This window comes from Phyllobates terribilis, unplaced genomic scaffold (genome assembly GCF_046119375.1).
Source record: "Phyllobates terribilis strain yellow unplaced genomic scaffold, ASM4611937v1 Scaffold_5__5_contigs__length_657084704, whole genome shotgun sequence".
Classification (NCBI taxonomy): domain Eukaryota; kingdom Metazoa; phylum Chordata; class Amphibia; order Anura; family Dendrobatidae; genus Phyllobates; species Phyllobates terribilis.
In genome coordinates, this window is record NW_027362765.1 from 174052490 (window position 1) to 174071197 (window position 18708).

At 39.7% G+C, this 18708-nt stretch overlaps 2 protein-coding genes across 4 annotated transcripts in view; one reads left to right on the forward strand and one right to left on the reverse strand.

Annotated features, from left to right (window-relative positions):
• The window catches only part of TBX21 (T-box transcription factor 21), a 37396-nt gene extending 26619 nt beyond the window's left edge, over positions 1-10777 (forward strand). Inside the window, exons 2-6 of the mRNA XM_073683479.1 lie at positions 1725-1879; positions 3337-3458; positions 5747-5893; positions 7403-7488; positions 7763-10777. Of these exons, the coding sequence (XP_073539580.1) occupies positions 1725-1879; positions 3337-3458; positions 5747-5893; positions 7403-7488; positions 7763-8264 (1012 nt within the window). The 3' untranslated portion in view covers positions 8265-10777. The remainder of the gene's footprint in view (positions 1-1724; positions 1880-3336; positions 3459-5746; positions 5894-7402; positions 7489-7762) is intronic.
• The window catches only part of MRPL10 (mitochondrial ribosomal protein L10), a 76507-nt gene that overhangs the window by 56518 nt on the left and 1281 nt on the right, over positions 1-18708 (reverse strand). For 2 of the 3 annotated variants that reach the window (XM_073683490.1, XM_073683489.1), the window contains exons 2-5: positions 15377-15552; positions 13829-13993; positions 13594-13738; positions 8517-8708 (exon numbers count right to left, since the gene is read on the reverse strand). In XM_073683490.1, the coding sequence (XP_073539591.1) occupies positions 8517-8708; positions 13594-13738; positions 13829-13993; positions 15377-15552 (678 nt within the window). Of the gene's footprint in view, positions 1-7277; positions 7864-8516; positions 8709-13593; positions 13739-13828; positions 13994-15376; positions 15553-18708 lie in introns of those variants that run through there. The other variant, XM_073683491.1, reaches the window with a different exon arrangement.

Here is an 18708-nt window from a genome sequence, read left to right on the forward strand (position 1 = left end):
TTCAGAAAGACCGTGGACTCATTTTTCCATGGATTTCATTATTTGCCTTTGTCTGGTGGGTAAACTGTTATTTGGGTCGTAGTTGACCGATTCAGTAAACAAACTCACTTTGTTCTATTATCGGGGTTACCTTGGTGAAACACTTTCCACGTTGTTTATCAATTATGTGGTGAGATTGCATGGTATTCCTTTGAACATTGTAACAGATAGGGGGGAGCAATTTGTTTCTAAATTCTGGAGAGCGTTTTGTAAAAAATTGGCAATTGATTTATCATTCTCCTCTGCTTACCACCCTGAAACCAACGGTCAGAGAGGGCAAATCAATTGTCAGAACAAATTTTAAGATGTTTTGTTGCAGCTCAGCAGAAGGACTGGTCCTCATTTTTACCTCTAGCTGAGTTCGCCTTAACAGTCGGGTCAATCAATCCACTGGAACCTCACCTTTTTTGGTAATTGTTTTTCATCTTCATTTTGGTGAATTTTCTAGAATTAATTCTGGGTGTCCTGGAGTAGAGGTGGCCTGGAGGGAGGTTCAAAAGAATATTGGGGTGACTCAACTTCGTCAAAAAGGGAAGGCCGCTGTGAAACGTTCAGAGGGTCCTGTCTTTATAGTAGGGAATAAGATTTAGTTATCTTCCAAAAATATTAAGCTGAAAGTACCATGAGCGAATTTGGGTCCTAAATATATTGGCCCATACGAGATTCTGGATGTAGTCAATATGGTTTCCTTTAGATTAAAACGTCCTCAGTCTCTTCATGTCCCTAATGTTTTCAACAGATCCCTGTTAAAAGAGTTTCGATGAAGGTTTAATTCCCTCCAATATCTTGTTCATTGGAGGAGATACAGATCTGAGGAGAGATCCTGAGTTCCGGCTTGTTCTGTGAATGCTGATTGTTTGGTCAGGGCCTTCCATCTTAGATTTCATGGGCTCTCTTGGCCCCAGAACGTTTGACTACCCTGATCACGGCTTGTCCGTGAGTAGTGACTAGTGTCACACGTGTTCTCTATACGGAGAGCTAAGTAAACCACTGCCATACTTATCTGGCATTGGCTTATCTATCAATCGTGTGATAAAATTCAAACCATCCATTCCTTATCTCCCCTGAAATTAGCTGTTGGGGTTAATTTTGTAGGCCCCCATACATATCAGATGGTAGGCTAACTTTTATCTAATGTGCATGGGGGGCCTTTAGTTTTAGCCTGGAAGTTCATTTTTTTTTTACCAACACAAGGGACACTTTTGTAATATCGGACTAACATGGGAAGTGAGAGGACATGCCATAGCACTCATACTATATAAGAAGCCCCTGTGGGGTGATGGTCCCAATTTCTTGTTATGAGATGTGACAAGTCATAAGGGACAGTGCACTTCTCTCCCACTATACATGATTCTTCCGTGTGATGTGAATCACTACCAAATGGGAATTCTAATTTGATTTTCTTCTGTTGGGTTCCCTCTAATCTGTACAAGTTTCTGTTGTCACATATAATGTTCTAATTTACCCTAAATTCCCCAAGATTTCTCAAAAAACTGTGGTCTAAAGAACAAGACCAAGTACAATTCTGCATAAATTACTGTGCAGGATTGCAAAGATGTTTGCTCCTTTGATTTTTAACTCATATTATATGAAGATAAATTGTAACATTTACTACATTTCTAGATTACAAAAAAGTAGGCTAATGTACTAATATTTCATATTTTGATATGTATTCCCTCTCACAGGCGCATGTTCCCATTCCTCAGTTACCGTGTGTCAGGACTGGATCCTCTGGCTCAGTATACTCTTCATGTGGATGTAGTTTTGGCAGATCAGAACCACTGGAGATTCCAAGGTGGAAAGTGGATCCAATGTGGCAAGGCTGAGGGCATCATGCCAGGTATTAATTCCTGGAAGATCTCTGAGGGCTATTTATACTCTATGTATCCAACACTAATAAATGAGCATATATACAAAATACTGCTGTAAGGTCAAACCCATAAAGAAGCACTCCATTGATTTTTTTTTTGCTTACATAGTGCAATATAGACTATTATTAACCTCTTCCCAGCACAGCCAATTTTCATTTTTGCGCTTTTGTTTTTGTCTCCCCTTCCAATAGTTTTAACTTATTTATCTTTTCTGTCTAAAAAGCCATATTAGGGCTTTTCTTTTACGGGACAAGTTGTACTTCTGAATGAAACTATTAATTTACCATACAATGTAGTAAAAAAATGTAAAAAAAAATCCAAGTGCGGTGAAATGATGAATAACAATTCTGTGATTGTTTTTTGGGGTTTTGTTTGACCTACAGTATTTCCCAGGTCAATGTTTGATGATTCCAAACATGGATATATTTTTTTAAGTGGTGAGAAAAAAACATTTAAAAATGTTGTAAAAAAAAAAAAAGCTTAAAAATATATGTTTGTGTGTTTCCATATTTTAAGACCAGTAACTTTTTTTTGCATTGATGTAGTGGTCTGAAAGCTTATTTTTTTGCATGTAGAGCTGGAGTTTTTGTAGATAGCAATCAAAACATTATACATACCCCAAAATGCTATGTACTGCATTTTTTATGGAAGGAAAGCGACCAAAACAAATGGCAATTCTAGAGTTTTGTTTTTTTTCTTTCTAACTCGCAACTTTTAGCATACAGGTTTAACAACAATGCTATATTTTGATCAGACTTTGCGGGTGTGGCGAAACCAAATAGGTTTATTTTTTATCACTTTATTTTTAAAAGGGGAAAAGGTAGTGAGGAGTCCGAGAGCTGCCAGGAGGGATTTGATAAGTGATGTTGCAATCCTGTATTTCACAGGAAGTCAGATATTGATTTTCTGGCAACACATCAGTGCAAGTATTGGACAAGTTCTCAGCCTGGAGATCACGATCACGAGACAACTTCCTATAATCAAGTCGGAAATGTACAGATGTAACTGAGATGGGATGAAATAAATTAAACAGTGAGAATATTGCTAGTGAGTAAGCATTATATGTGCAAAAAAAATAGCTGGAGTGCTTCTTTCAGTAAAACATTGACTAAAATATGAATGTAAGACAATAACTTAGATATTAGAATAGTTGTAAAGTACTGTTGATTAAGCATGATATTTACGGTATACGAATCACCTAAACAAGAGAAAAATGCGAAAAATAGCAAAAAAGCTATGTAATTAATGTGGTGGATGGATATAGTAGGGGTGATAAAACAAACTTAAAATGAAAACACAAAAACAGGAAATATAACTTTGTACATTTTTGCCTTTTGTGTGGAGTATCTACTTGCATGGTATATTTACTGACACGATTGGTCGATTTCATCTAAGATATAATATATAATTCTTCGTTTTGATCTAGGAAACAGAATTTACCATCACCCTGATTCTCCTAACACTGGAGCACACTGGATGAGACAAGAAGTGACATTCAGCAAACTGAAACTGACCAACAACAAAGGCGCCTCTAGTAACCTGACACAGGTATGAAAGCTTCTATAATGATTAGCGATGGTGCGAATTCATTCTCTGGAGCCTCCAACTCATTATTCTGTGGCCGTCGGACGGGAGCCCTGAGAGCACCCTCCTACGTCCTGGTGTCCACGGCTATTCTTTTGAATATCTGGCCTGGCATAACATCACATGTACATCACACGGTAATGATGATGGCAAATCAAAAGTGGAAAAAAAGGAAATGGAGGTACCGACAGGTAGGAGGTGGTTCGAGGGGCTGCCGTCCGACGGACACAGATTTATTGGCCTGGTTGATGAACCGTGTCCTGCAAATCGATTTGTACCATCTCTAATAAAGATGCATATATCGAAGAGCGACAACATTAAAACCTAAAATTTTGTACTACACGGCTATGCAGCCCCATACACAAAAAAAAACTTATTCACACAATAATATTTGGTCAGTATTTTTACATCAGTGTTTGTATGCCAAAACCAGGAGTGGAACAGAGCAAAAATATAATTGAAAGATTGACATCTGTTCTGTGTTTTGGAGACACTCCTGGTTTTGGCATACAAACACTGATGAAATACGGATATGTGAATAAGCCTCACGCAGTGTGTTGGCACTTTCAATCATAGCCACTTTTCCAGCAATTTGTGCTATAGCAGCCATTATGTAAGATCAGACCATGCAGGCCGGCATTCATGCTTCACGAGCATCAATGAGCCTTGGGCACCTGTCATCTTGTCTCCAGTTTACCAGCTGTCCTTCTTGGACCCCTTTTAGTAGGTTCTAATTACTCTAAATTGGGAACACCCCCAAGACCTGCTAATTTGGTCATGCTCTGACACAGACATATAGCCATCACAATATGCCCCTTGTGAGTCGCTCAGACCCTTGCTCTTGCCCCTTTTTCCTGCTTCCAACATATAAACTTCAAAAACTGAATGTTCTCTTGCTGTCTACTAGATCCTTCCTAGAGGTGAGCAAAAAAAATTGAAGTACCATGGTCTGGCAAGATACTCCAAAGCAGCCCAACCAGATAATGCAAACTTCTTTGGTTGGCACTTGAATTCCGTCATCCTGGGCTCCCTTTGTGATTACTTGGCTCCTGTGTGGTGGTATGTTGGTATTTTGTGGCAGCCGGACCAGGGCAATGCAAACTTCCTCTGCTGGCACTTGGGCTCCTCCGAGGGCCTAGTAATCACATGAGACACCAAGGAAGTTGGCATTCAAGTGTCAGCTGAGGAAGTTTTTGCAGCACTTCCCCAGCTGCCATGGAGTAGCAATGTGGATACTTTACCAGGATTCTGCCAATCAATTTGTTCAGCTCTAATCTTAATTCTTGACAGATGCCATTGTAACTAGATAATGAGTTATTCGCCTCACTCGTCAGTGGTTTTAAAGCGAAAACAGACCTGTCGGATGGCTCAAACTCCGCACACTGCAGTGGCCAATTGTCAATTTTAAGTTTCACAATCGTGAGGCCACTGGCCCTCCACAGATAGGCCACGTTCACAGTATTTGTAAGCCAAAACCAGGAGTGGAACAATCAGAGGAAAAGTATAATAGAAACACGTCACCACTTCTGTATTTATCACCCACTCCTGGTTGTGGCTTACAAATACTGAGCTAAAATACTGACCAAATACTGAACATGTGAACGTGGGAACGTAGGCAGAGCATCAGTGTTGCGGTAAGCTACAGTATTTAGCCACATCCTGAAAGAGATTGCTCCCTTTTAATTAAGTTTCTATCCTGGCTGCAGTTATAAAAAAAAACACAAACAAACCATACTGTGCTCATTTTCCCTAAATTCACCAGTGAGTCTAAGCCTCTGATCTAGGTATCTGGCATTGGCTGTGCTTCTGACATGTCGAAAGTGCTTTTGTCAATCAGTGAGCTCAGCGGCTCTAAAGGGGACATTCCATCTACACTGGTACAGTCACTGAGCTCACTGACTGGCTGCTGCGCTGTCAAGGTGACATCACAACCTGCAGCGGCAGTGAAGACTCACCATTGGACCCAGGGAAGGCAGATACAGCGCAGTTTCTTTTTTTTGACCAACTGCAGCCATGGTTGACAAATAATTGAAAAGGAACAGCCCCTTTAATGTTATTGCCAATCAATGTATATGTATTTTATCTTTACACTTGTGCACATCTGTGTGTCAATATATGCCTACTCTGGGTTTGCACACACTGCTTTCAATGTGTATGGACCCATAATCTTACTACGTTCCACTAATAAACATATTATTACAGAATATGCATAAGTAAGGTATGATGATCTGACATGTACTATGACCTTACAGATGGTGGTTTTACAGTCTCTTCATAAGTATCAGCCTCGACTGCATGTGACACGATTGTCAGATTCAGGCAACCCAGAAGCTCAAAGTCATACCTTCACCTTTCCAGAGACACAATTCATAGCAGTCACTGCTTATCAAAATGCCGAAGTGAGTAAATGTTATGTTGTCTTTATTTCAGGAAGAATTTTTTTTTTATATATAGTAGCAAAAATGCAGAGCCGTGGAGTCTGAGTCCATTTTGGTGGAGTTGGTATAAAATGGACCAACTACTAAAGTATATAATAAATTGGGTACAGTAGTACAATGCAGGAAGTGCTGTAAATTTTTTTGAGATGAATCAGCGCTGCACTTTATGTACATGCTCAGTAGTGAGGCAGGGCTGTGGAGTCGTAGTCATGGAGTCTGAGTCAGGGAAATTGAGAAGTCTGAGGTTTGGTTTATCGACTCCACAGCCCTGATTTAAAGGAGGGTCAGGAAGCAGATTTGCAATTAAAAAGTTATTCCCAATATTAACAGTAACGTATCCCCAGGATAGATGATAACTTTCTGATCGTTGAGGATCTGACCACTAGGAATTACTACTAATACTGTTAACAAGGCTCTGAAAATGGCACGTCGGAAAGGAGCAGTGGATGCGCAGGTTAGCCACCGTTCCAATCATGCTTCATGAGACGGCCAGAAAAAGTTGGAGAACTGTACTCCACTATATCCAGAAGGCCTATAGAGAATAAACAGCAGTGGTGTCCATGGGCGTTTTAAACTCATTCTCCGTATCAATCAAACCCCAACAGCTCAGAAAGTTATCACCTATCTTGTGGATAAGTGATAACTTTCAACCAGGGCTGTGGAGTCGGTAAGCCAAACCTCTGACTCAGACTACTCAATTTCCATGACACCGACTCCACGACTCCAACTCCCTCATACATGGCTCATGTTTAAGTTATAAATTTACTGTAGCACAGATTAATCTCAGCTAAAAGTCTAGACCCTTAGATCAGGAATAGGACAGACATTTATAAGACATTTCATAACTTTCCCAAATTCTTATGAAAAAAATATTCCCCACAAACTGCATTGAACTACTGTACCCAATTTATTATATATTTTAGGAGTTGGAGTCGGTCCATTTTATACCGACTCCACCAAAATGGACACCGACTCAGACTCCACAGCCCTGCTTTCAACATTGGGAATAACCTCTTTTATGAAGATGAAGCCTTGTTGTATGGCCCATCAAGGGCACACTAACATCATAGAGGAGGTCTAATGCTACATTACTTCTATGGCAGAAATCTTTGGCAGAAGCATCTTCACCAGCTAATGGCCTAGAATTAAAGGAGCAGAATCCACCTCAATTAGCTGATCGCCGTGTCAGCTTCTTTGAAAAAATAGGTTGTCTTTGTGGAACACCCTCAAATAAGTAATTTGTGACTCTTCTCCACTGCTTTGTCAAACAAACTATACTGGAACCAGAAAGTATTTGCAGGTTCAGAACAAGCCTTAAATAAATGTATCAAATGTTACAAGGAAATTTGTCGATCTGTGGGTTCACACCACAATGTTTATTCAAAGAGAAAATTGTGGTGATCTGATCTCTTCAAGATAATGACGGGGCTTGTTTGAACATTAGTGCATAATGTGTCGCATCTATTGCAGATCACGCAGCTGAAAATTGATCACAATCCATTTGCTAAAGGATTCCGGGATCATTGTGAATCACAAGTACCAAGTGGAATGATGGGGTCAGTAAGATCTCAGATTGCAACACGTGATGATTGTGTCCCTGACTGTATGCTTCCATATCTGAGTGGGACATCTTTTAGCTTATATTTGCAGAACATTTAATATGTATATAATGTTACACTGTATAGGGATAATAGAAGAGGCACAAGGAAGCCCTTTATGTGGGGTAACTGGATCAACTATAATAACTATAATTAATCGTCAGTGAGGGAAATATCCTGAATGCTTGCGGATTTCCAATGTAAAAATGTCACGATCTTCCTTGTTTTACAGGTTGTGTGTCCAGTCTCCAGTAGAGCGCCTCACCCCATCTCCACCAGTCCGTTTTCCTCCTTCTTACTTGCAGGACCCTCTGCAAACCAGTCGCCTCTACTCTGTGGAACAGAAAGAGCCACCGCCTTGGTACTTGTCCTCACAAAGTATTGCTCCACATCGGGACTACACACATTATGACACAACAACCAAGATGGCTGCAGCCTATGCAATGAAGTGTTACTCCCAGCCAACTCCATTAGCATATTATGCAGACACCCTGGGCTCTGCCTGGGCAGGACCAGCGCAGTACCATCCCAAACCAAGTCCTGCACCTACAAGTTGGTTTCACCCCTTATTAGACAACCGTGGAAAAGAAGAAGAATCCAACCATTGGGGAGACCTTACAGCTTATGTCGAGGACAGCAAAAGAAGGAGACTGTCACCTTACAGACCAGATGGCTCAAACCACACATGTGACAGAGACATAGACATTCCCTTTCCAGGGTTCTACAGCCAATGACACAAATTACAAACTCTATAGGATTTATTAACAAACCAGAATATTACAGTTGTAAAGTCAGGACACGGCAAGTAATTTTGGACTTACCATGGGACACGGGCACATTAGCCCCATTGATGTTTTACACATTCTATGAAGGCGATACATCCCATGTTCTCTATGGTCTTGCTAATAAAATATTTTATACACAATACAGTTTTCATACACATTTTTATTAAAGTCCAACCAGTATAGTGGCGGTTTCTCAATTACCGGTGATTTCTTTGCTATGTTGCTCCAGCATGGTACATAACCGCGTGGAATGATGGGTCAGGAGACTTGGAGTCTGTGCGGTAAGTACGGTCAGCGTCCCCACGAGCTGGCCCTGCAACATCTCCTTGCTCGGCAGTTTGGAATAGTTTACAATTCCTTGTTTGCTCAATATTCTGTTCTCTACAAAGGCTCCTGAGGGAGAGATGAAAATAGGGTATAGTGTTCAACAAATGGAGCCGTCTAAATATTTTACATTCTCCAAACTAAATATTATGAAAATCAACATCATTGTGGCCAAGAGAAAGTGTCTGCACAATACTTGTGTTTTTATAGTGACATGCTGAAAACAAATTAAAGTTCTCTCAACTAGACAAATCCTTGAACAACCATGAACAGACATTTCTGGCCACTGCAGGTTAAACGTGACAATACAGGTCAGCCACTCATCTACCTAATGCGGAAGGGTATGCCAGGTCCTCCAGAGCAGCTCTCTGTTCTGGTTCATGGGGGTGGGAAGGAGTATATGGTGCAGGACTCTCCTCTATGAAGTTCACATACCTAACAGGACATATGGGCAAGGGTCGTCTTCATATGATATTTTGGCACTACTCTGCCAAGGGCCGGATCTCTATGGTCAATGGGGAAAGATCCAGCAAATAATTATACTATACAAAAAAAAAGAAAATATGAAGAGTGAATATAAAAAGTTTACACACCCGTTAAAATGCCAAGTTTTTGTAATGTAAAAAAAAATCATTCCAAGAAGAATCATTATAGAACTTTTTACACCTTTAATGTTACCCATAATTTGTACAAAACTGTAGAGAAACAAACTGAAATAATTTTGAGGGAGGAAATAAAAAAAAAATCAAAAAACTAAAATATGGTTGCATAAGTGTGAACACCCTCTTATAATTGGAGATGTAGTTGTGTTCAGCACTAACCAATCACATTTAAGGTCATGTTACATAATAGTCAGTACACATCTGCCATCAATTACAGTGATTCTGATTAACCCTATATAAAGTTTATCTGCTCTAGTAGGATTTTCCTGACATTTTCTTAGTTGCATTTTATAGTTACATAGGTTGAAAAAAAACCTAGATCCATCAACTTCAACCTTCCTCCACTAATTGTATATTTTGTCACTAATTTAGCTATAACCCAAAATGTTATGTGTATTGAGGAAATCATCCAGCCCCTTTTTATAAGCCGTTTTAGAGTCTGCCATCACCACCTCTTGTGGTCAGGCATTCCACAGTCTAACTGCTCTAACTGTAAAGAACACTTTCCTATTTAGTTATTTTACAAGAAAAGCCATGGTCTGTAAAAAGCCGAGAATACAGCAAAGGGATATAATTGTTGAAAGTTATCAGTCTGGAGAAGAGTACAAAAAAAATGTCCAACGCATTAGATATACCAAGGACCACTGTGAACATGGTCATCAAGTGATGTCCCTCAAAACTTGATGAACAAACAAGGAAAAAATTGATCCGGGATGCTCCCAAAAGGCCTACAGCAATATTAAAGGAGCTGCAGGAATTTCTGGCAATTCCTGCATATGGCAACAATCTCCCATATACTTCATATGTCCGGCCAGTATGTTTGGGTGCCAAGACGAAAGCCTTTTATTACAAATGAAAACATCCAAGCACGGCTATGTTTTGCCAAACCCGACATCCAGTGTGCCAAAATCATGTGGGAAAATATGTTATGGTTTGATGAGAAAAGAGTTTACCTTTTTGGCTATAGTTCCAAAAGGTATTTTAGGTGAAAAACCTACACTATGCATCATCAAATGGACACCATATCCACAGTGAAGCATGGTGGAGGCAGCATAATGCTTTGGGGCTGTTTTTCAGCAGTTGGAACTGGAGTTTTAGTAAAGGTGGAGGAAATTATGAACAGTTTCAAATATCAGTTAATTCTGCAACAAAACCTTCAGGCCTCAGCTAAAAAGCTGAATATGAAGTTTAATTTCATCTTTCAGTACAAAAATGACCCCAGCATAATACCTCCAAATAAACAAAAATTGCTTCAATAGAAGCAGATAAAAGTTATGGCATGACCCAGCCACATCCCAGACCTGAATCCAACTGAAAATCTGCGAGATGACCTGAAGAGTGCGCTGTAACAGGAGATGTCCTCACAATCTGACAGATTTGGAGTACTACTGGAAGGAAGAGTGGGCAAAGATTGCAAATTCTAGAATTGCCATCCTGATACTCATACCCAAAAAAACTGAATGATGTTGTAAACTCAAATGGTACTTCAATAAAGTATTAGTTTAAGGGTGTGCATATTTATGGAATAACATTAGTTCTTTTTCCACCCGAAAAGATTTGTTTGTTTTTCAACTGAATTGTATAAATTATGGGTGACTTTAAAAGAATGGTCCGAAACTAACATTTATATTAATCCTAAATATCTGCCTATTTAATGTAACAATCTAATCTCTTTTCTAATATACTTTAATTAAAAAAGTCCCTATTGTTCCTTAACTATGGTAATTAACTGCTTTATTTTTTTTGCTTACTTCTTGTTTAAAGGCTCTTAGTTTGAGAAGCCCAAGTGAATGCTGGGACACTCTAACAAAGCGTCATAAGGGTGGAGAGGCAGCAGTCATTAGCGCAGGCTCTGCCTTCACCCTGAAATGCCTCTTGCGGTGGCGGGGCTGGTCCCTGCTCACCGGGTTTTCTCCTTACAATGTGAACTGACAGTGCGCTCTCTTGCTGGCTCGTCACTACTCATCAGAGCCAGTGAGGGAGCGCACTGACACTGTGCAATAAAAATAATATTGCACAGTGACAAGATCCTACTAGTGATAAGTTAGAATTGACAACTGACACATGCTCAGTAGAGAAAGGACCAGCCCAGCCCCTGAAACGGATGTTGCCTCGGTCCCTGATGACGTCTCGTTTGAGTGTTCAAGCATGCACTGGGGGTTCTCAAACGAAGCGCAACCAAGCAGGGTAGGTATATATATAAAAAAAAAAAGCAGTTAGATAGTGAAATAACAGAGCAATAGAGGATTTTTAATTAAAATATAACAGAAAAGAGATTAGATTAAACAGAGACTTTTAGGTGTAAAATAAATGTTAGTTTTGGACAACCCCTTCAATGGTGGGAAAAGATCTGAAATGATTCTTCTGGGTATGATTTTTTACATGACAAAAACTTTGCAATTTACCAAGGGTGTGTAAGCTTTTTATATCCACAGCATGTACGACTGCGACCCCAATGTATCAAAATTGTCATATTTCACATAAAACTTACTGTGCCTCCAACATAGTGCATAAACCACATCCTTTGTTGGGTCTAGGATCCCACCACATATCGTACAAGTACAATACAGTTAATGTGTTGAGATAAAGTTTGGATGTGTAAAGCAATATACCATAAGTAGCTTACAGATATAGCGAGCTCCCTCACGGATCTTCAAGAGCACAACAAATGGACACACTTTTACAGTCTTCATATGTATCATTTCATTTAGTAAGCACACATTTTATTTTTTGATATAGCATTGTTTGCCTTTGTTTATTTTGCTATCGTCTGCTTTATAGACCCCAATTTATGTTCCAATTATTTTTCCTTCGTGTTGGCTGTGTTTCTATAATTTTTGTATTGCTCTTGTACCATGTGCTGTCAATAGGAAACACCAGGGTTCAGGATGTGGTTTATGCGAGCGCTTTCTTTATAAAGATTCATACAGGAACATTTCAAATAAAGCCATTTTGATAAATGTATTTGATTAGAGATGCGGTTATATATTCATTTGTAATTTTTACGTGTTATTGATTATATAAAGCATGTTGCTGTGTACTCTAATCTATCTATTTGTGGTGGGCACATAAATTGTTTGTCTTGACCACGTTTATGCCTGGTTCACATTACATTTCGCCTCCGAGTTCATGACTCCATCGGAGGTTCTATCTGAATCTAAAAAAAAACAAAAAAAGAAAACAGGATTCAAATGGGGACCCCCACAACTGAATCATAAATGTGGAGGCTAAATGTAATGTGAACTTACCCTAAGGCCAGTTTCACACATCTGTGGATCATGGACCGTGTTTGCATCTTCACACCCGGCACGACCGCTGGTCTCCTGATCTGAGCTAACTGCCTCATATATTCCTACGAGGCAGTATGTTATGGTCAGTAGACCCCGCATTGTGTAGCATGCCATCTTTGTTTTTTTAACAACGGTCTGTAAAGGTCTGGGATGTGAAAAGACCAATTGCCCGGAGTTTAGGAGAGGAATGTTGTCCCATTGTTGTCTGTAGGATTCCAGCTGCTCTTTAGTTCTGGGTTGTCTTTTCTGTATTTTTCATTTCATAGTGCGCCAAACTTTTCTATTAGTGAAAGGTCTGGACTGCAGGTGGCCAGTTCACCACCCAAACGCTTCTTTTGTGAACCCATGGTATTGTGATAGATGTAGTATCTGGTTTAGAATGGTCTTGCTGAAATATGCAAGGTTTTCCCTGAAATAGAAGTCTGTAAGGGAGCATATGTTGTTCTAAAACCTGCATATAATGCTCAGCATTGATAGTGCCATTTGAGATGTGTAAGCTGCCCATGCCATAGGCTATAATGCAATTTTACGTCGAGGAACATTTTTCGTCACAGATTGGTGAACCTATGACCATCTTTGTTTCTGAAAGACTCTGCCTCTCTAACAAACTCTTTTTATACACTGCAATGTGACTTGGTTAAAAATTGACCCTTCAGCTGTTTTTCAACAGTATCCCTTACTTTTCCAGACTTTTGTTAACACTATCTCAACTTTTTTGAGCTATGTTGCTGCCACCAATTTGTTAGTGGGTTATTTTTTTTTCAAATTAAATGTAGAAATGTGTAACTAACTTCTGATCTGTGTTTTATCTTCTGTTGTCAATAAATATGGCTATAAGAGATTTCAAAATCATTGCATTCTTGACATTTCACAACGCCTTCAAAATTGGGGTTGAAAAACACAAAGTGGGTAAATGCAGTTTGACTGAAACTAGAATACCAAAATAGGCATTTAATCCAAAATTTAGACAAATCAGAAGCGTTTCTTCTGATGGGCACTTACCTAGAAGTTGTATTTGTGGTGCTGTCCGAATTGCCTGCAGCATTTCCTTCACTTTGGCATGTGGACTGACTAGCAGGAAAGTTTGCCCAATAAACAACGGTAACAACGCCTGAAGGTGGGACTGGCCTAGAACCTTTCTTAGTACCTGTGTGCAGACATAAATGGATGGGGTCACCAGGAAAGGTCTTAGTCTTAACAGCTCATTTTCTAAAGTAGTTTTTTGTACCATCAATACCTGTAGAGGGAAAATCTTAATGAAGATCTCATGTTTGTGGAGTCTGTGTCGGAGATGTAAAAAATCTTCGGTCCCAATTGAATTGCGCTGAAATACGGCCACCATCTTATTCTCCTGGATGACCGTCCCTAGCTGAGCACACAGAAACTTCTCCAGTAAGTTTTCCTGAAAGAAAAAAAAAAAGCATTGCCATGACTGTTTGTACATTTCCTCCTTTTCTTAATGTCTCAAATGTAAAAAAACAGGAATCTTCTTATAGCATGTGAGAAAAAACATATACTGATACTGTGCTCAAAAAATGAAAGAGTATCATTTTATCAAAGGGGTTTTCCGAGCTTCAGCTAAATTTCTGCAGTCACTCAATGTGTTGGCGAATCCTGACATTGTGCACTTTGCTCACTGTCAGGATTCCTCTCAACTGCCAGATCGAGCTGGCGGTCACGTGCCAACCAGGTTCCCATCCATTTCTCTCAATAGAATATTTATAGATGCGAATGGCATGTGGCCACTAGCACGCAAAACGCAATGTGTTTTAATTGAAAATGTATTAAGCTTACTATTATATTTCTACGAATTAAGATGTCCAGATTTTGTTCCACTTCCGCATTGGTTTTGACACAGAAGAGACTTTCCTATCCCTCTGTGTCTCCATCATAATTAAAGCAGAAAAAGACAAGGTGACTGGCTTCAACTGAGCTAGAAATAGACCAGGATAGGTGGTCTATCCTGTGTCAAGACCAAGTGGAGCTACCACGACCTGTAATCTGAACATCAGGAAGCTAGAAAACTTCTCATTCAGCTGGACAACCCCATTAAAAGATTACACAAAGGGCCTCTTTTCCTAAATATTTAGGCTCAAAACTATTCCTATTTTTCCAATTCCACATTTTACTTCTTAGAGCCGCAGTATTTACTCCAGAGCTGATCTTCCTATCGTAACTGATGTCAGGAAGCTGCAACCACCCGTCTACCTCCTGCAAACAAGTACTAAAAGGGGGAGAACATTACTGCATTAATCAAACTTTAGGTAGCAAAGATAAGACACTCCGATATGGTGCTAGAAAGCTGGATTCTAAAACGTATAAATGTGTACTGAGGTTTTGTATAAAGATGAGATTTTATGACATTGGTCTATCAGTGCTAGTATTTGTCCTGACCTGAAAAAATGCTGGTAAGTTGATAAGGATTATTATTTCCATATTCTTACACTAAGGGTAGGAACAGCCACATGACATCCCACGTTCACCCTTAAAGTTTCAAAACTTTTGGCCCTATACAAATAAGGTAGAAAAGGATTTTAAAGAGGTTACCTACGATCACTGAGGGGTCACCGGCCCATTCAAAGTACTCAGAACATTACTAGTAATTGGTGGAAGCACCAATAGCATTTCTACGATCCCCCCCAAGAGCTTACATTTATCATCATTCCAGTAAATAGGTGATAAAGGTTTGTCGTGAAATAACCTTTTTAAACAGTAGAGAATTTGGAGTAATGTAAAGATTCCACAATATCCCCTATGTCTGGCTTCAACTACATCCCAAAATTACCTTGCCGGTGTCATCAGCTACGACCGTGGGCTTCACACAGCTTTCACTTATAGCTGGCTTAGGTGCAATGTATTTGGTAAGTGCCAAAATCTTCTGCCTCTCAAAGTGAAGGGCCTTTTTGTGACGGGTGACAGCTTTGGATTTATGGCGAACACACTGCAGGGACGGGAGCCAAGCTGAGGAGGAGGAAAAATGGGTGATTATAGTCAATACATCAATGTAAGGAAGAAAGAAGAAAATCATCTACAGCATGTCCAGCTTCTTCTCCATATTCAGGTCCATGAGAACACTTTATTTTCTCCTATAAGGTTCCCACCTTTGAAAAAATTAAGAGGTGATCAAACTCTCCCTCTATTGAGGTATATATGATTAAAGAGGTGGTCTGAAGTCCAAATTAATTTTCATCCTAAATTCTCATCTATTTAATGCCATAATCTACACTATTTTACAACATATTTGAATTAAAAATTATCTATCTTTCCGTAACTACATTAACTGTTTTTCTACTTTTTTCCACTTCCTTTTTGATGATGCTTCATTTGAGAATCCCAGTGCATGCTGGGATACTCAAACTAAGAATCATGAGGGGGCACCTGATAAGAAGCGACATCGGTGATGCTTGTTTCAAGGGCTAGCCTAGTCCCTGCACACTGTGCACTATGGAATGTGCACAATGACAGCGCACTCTCTGTTGCCGGCTCAGATCTACAGTAACACGCTGGCAACAGAGCGCGTAGTAAGAATATCCATCGTGCAGAGACCAGTGACGTCACTTGCAGGCAGCGGCGCTGGTTTCTGTACGCCAGTTATTCAGACAATGTGCCCTGTTGTCTGTTTGTTACTGTTGATCTGAGCCGGCAACAGAGTGCGCTATCTTTGTGCACATAGCACAGTGACAGAGCAGGAACTAGCCTAACCCCTGATCATCACTGATGACACTTCGTTTCAGGGAGGGGGCAGCGGCTGCAGCAGTGACCACAGCACGTACCCCCTCATGACACTTCATTTGAGTATCCCAGAATGCACTGGGTTTCTTAAACAATGCGTCATCAAAAAGGAAGTGGAAAAAAAATAGAAATAGCATTTAGATAGTGTAGTTAGGGAATTTTTAATTCAAGTATATTAGAAAATAGTTTAGATTATGGCATTAAATAGATAGGGATTAAGGAGGAAAATTAATTTGGACTTTGGACCATCCCTTTGAGGCTAGGGCTACACAGTGATGGATGTAATGTGACATCACCTCTGATGATCGTCAATAAGGTCGCATTGCGACATTATTCGTTTTTTGGAAAGAACAGTCATAGGAGACGCCACTGAAATGCTTGATTAACCGATTCCCATTTCGAACTCCCCGTAAATTTAATGGGATTGTTTTTCTACACGTTAGGATTCCGCTCTGCTTGCCGGTTTGAGCAGCCATCATGTGACCACACGTATGTAATTCGCATACTTACATACATGCCGACTAGCTTCCCTCTGTAACATTGAGAGAAGCAGGAAGAGAAAGAGAGAAAGTAGTCGGCACATGACCGTAGGAAAGCAAATCACATGACTGGTCAGTTGATAACTACTGAAACTGGCAAGCAAAGCGGAGTCCCAAGAGTGTGTATATTACAGACCATTAGGATTTGGCATGATATACTGCCTACCACAGGCAATAGACATTTTTTTCAGAAACTGCACCACTGAGATCTATAGGTTGTATACAGTATGGAGCTCATGTACTTTTAAAGAGAATCTGACATCAAGTTTTTGCTACCAAATCTGAGAGCAGTATGATATAGGGACAGATGATTCCAGTGATGTATCACTTACTGGGCTGCTAGCTGCAGTTTTGATAACATCTCTGTGTTAACCTTTGTAGATCTACCAGTTCTCCAAATGCTGAGCTCTGTATAACCCCGCCCACACCACTGATTGGCAGTTTTCTGCCTATGCACAGCGTACACAAAAAACTGCCAATAAGTGGTTATTGAAAACTACATAACAGCAAGTTATCCAGTCCCCTATTCATAATTTCCTGCTGATAACACACCGATTTTATCAAAAATACAGCAAGCAGCCCAGTAAATAACACATCGCTGGAATCAGGGTCTCTGTCTCTACATTACCCTGCTCTCAGATTAGGTGGCAAAAAGCTGATGACAGATTCCCTTAAAGAGAATAGGGCTTAGCTGAATCACCACACGCTAGCTACAAACGTACACAAGCAAAAACATCTCATCGCCTAACGTATGTTGCCACCATCTTGGACTGCCAAAAGGGTTGGGGCAAACTCATTTTATTAATAAGTGGGGGTCCCGCGGTGGTACAATAGCGCCTTAAATGCTCCTATATGTTCATGTCACATCATGAGACTATTAAAAATCAATCACTTCTTAAGAGTCAAAGCAGGTAGAAATGTACCACCTCTAGCTTTAACAATTTTTTTTTCCATTATTAATATTGTATAATTAATTTATTACCTTTTTCTTCAATTTAGCAGTAACTAGTGATGACCACGGCATTCTAGCAGTGCCCAATGTTGCAATTTTACTAAAGTAAGTTTGTTATTACTAGTTAATGGCCATTTATGAAGACACTGGAGAGTTGAAAAAAAATGACAGTACTTTGGTTTACCAACTCTACAGCCCTATGTAAAACAAAGGATTAGACCACATCTGCTGTTGCACGAGTTAAAGGGGTTGACGGGTACTACAGCCCACCATACACATTAGATGGCTGTCGGCTAAATGAGTGCTTCTGTGATCTCTATGAGAGAACCACTGCTGATGGCTTATCTCCAAGAGAACAAAAAGAACAGCACTCCAAATTCGGACATGCCAGATCCTTGAGCAGAATTCACATGTCCAGTAATCATCCATTAGAACAGATCCAGCAGCAATCTGTTCACAAAAAAAGATTTGCAGACACAACTTTTTTGTCCGCTTGAAAAAAAAATAACCAAAACAATCAACTGGATCTGTTTTTTTTTTAAACATTAAAGTCTATGGAATAGAGATCCGCTAAATAGCCACCCGTTTTTCTCCCATTTGAATACGATCCGTTTCTTGTTTACTGGATCAGTTTCATATAGATGATTAGACTCTGTTCACATGTCCAGCAGCCGTCTATTAGAACAGATCCAGAAGCTATCCGTTGTCAAAAAAGTTCCTCAGACAACTTTTTTGCCTGTTTTTTATAAAAAAAATAATTTCAGCTGGATCAGTTTTTTTTAGCATTGAAGTCTATGGAAGACGGATCCGTTAAATCGCCATCCATTTTTCATTCATTTGAACAGGATCCATTTCAAATGGAAGAAAACGGATGGCTATTTAACGGATCTTTTT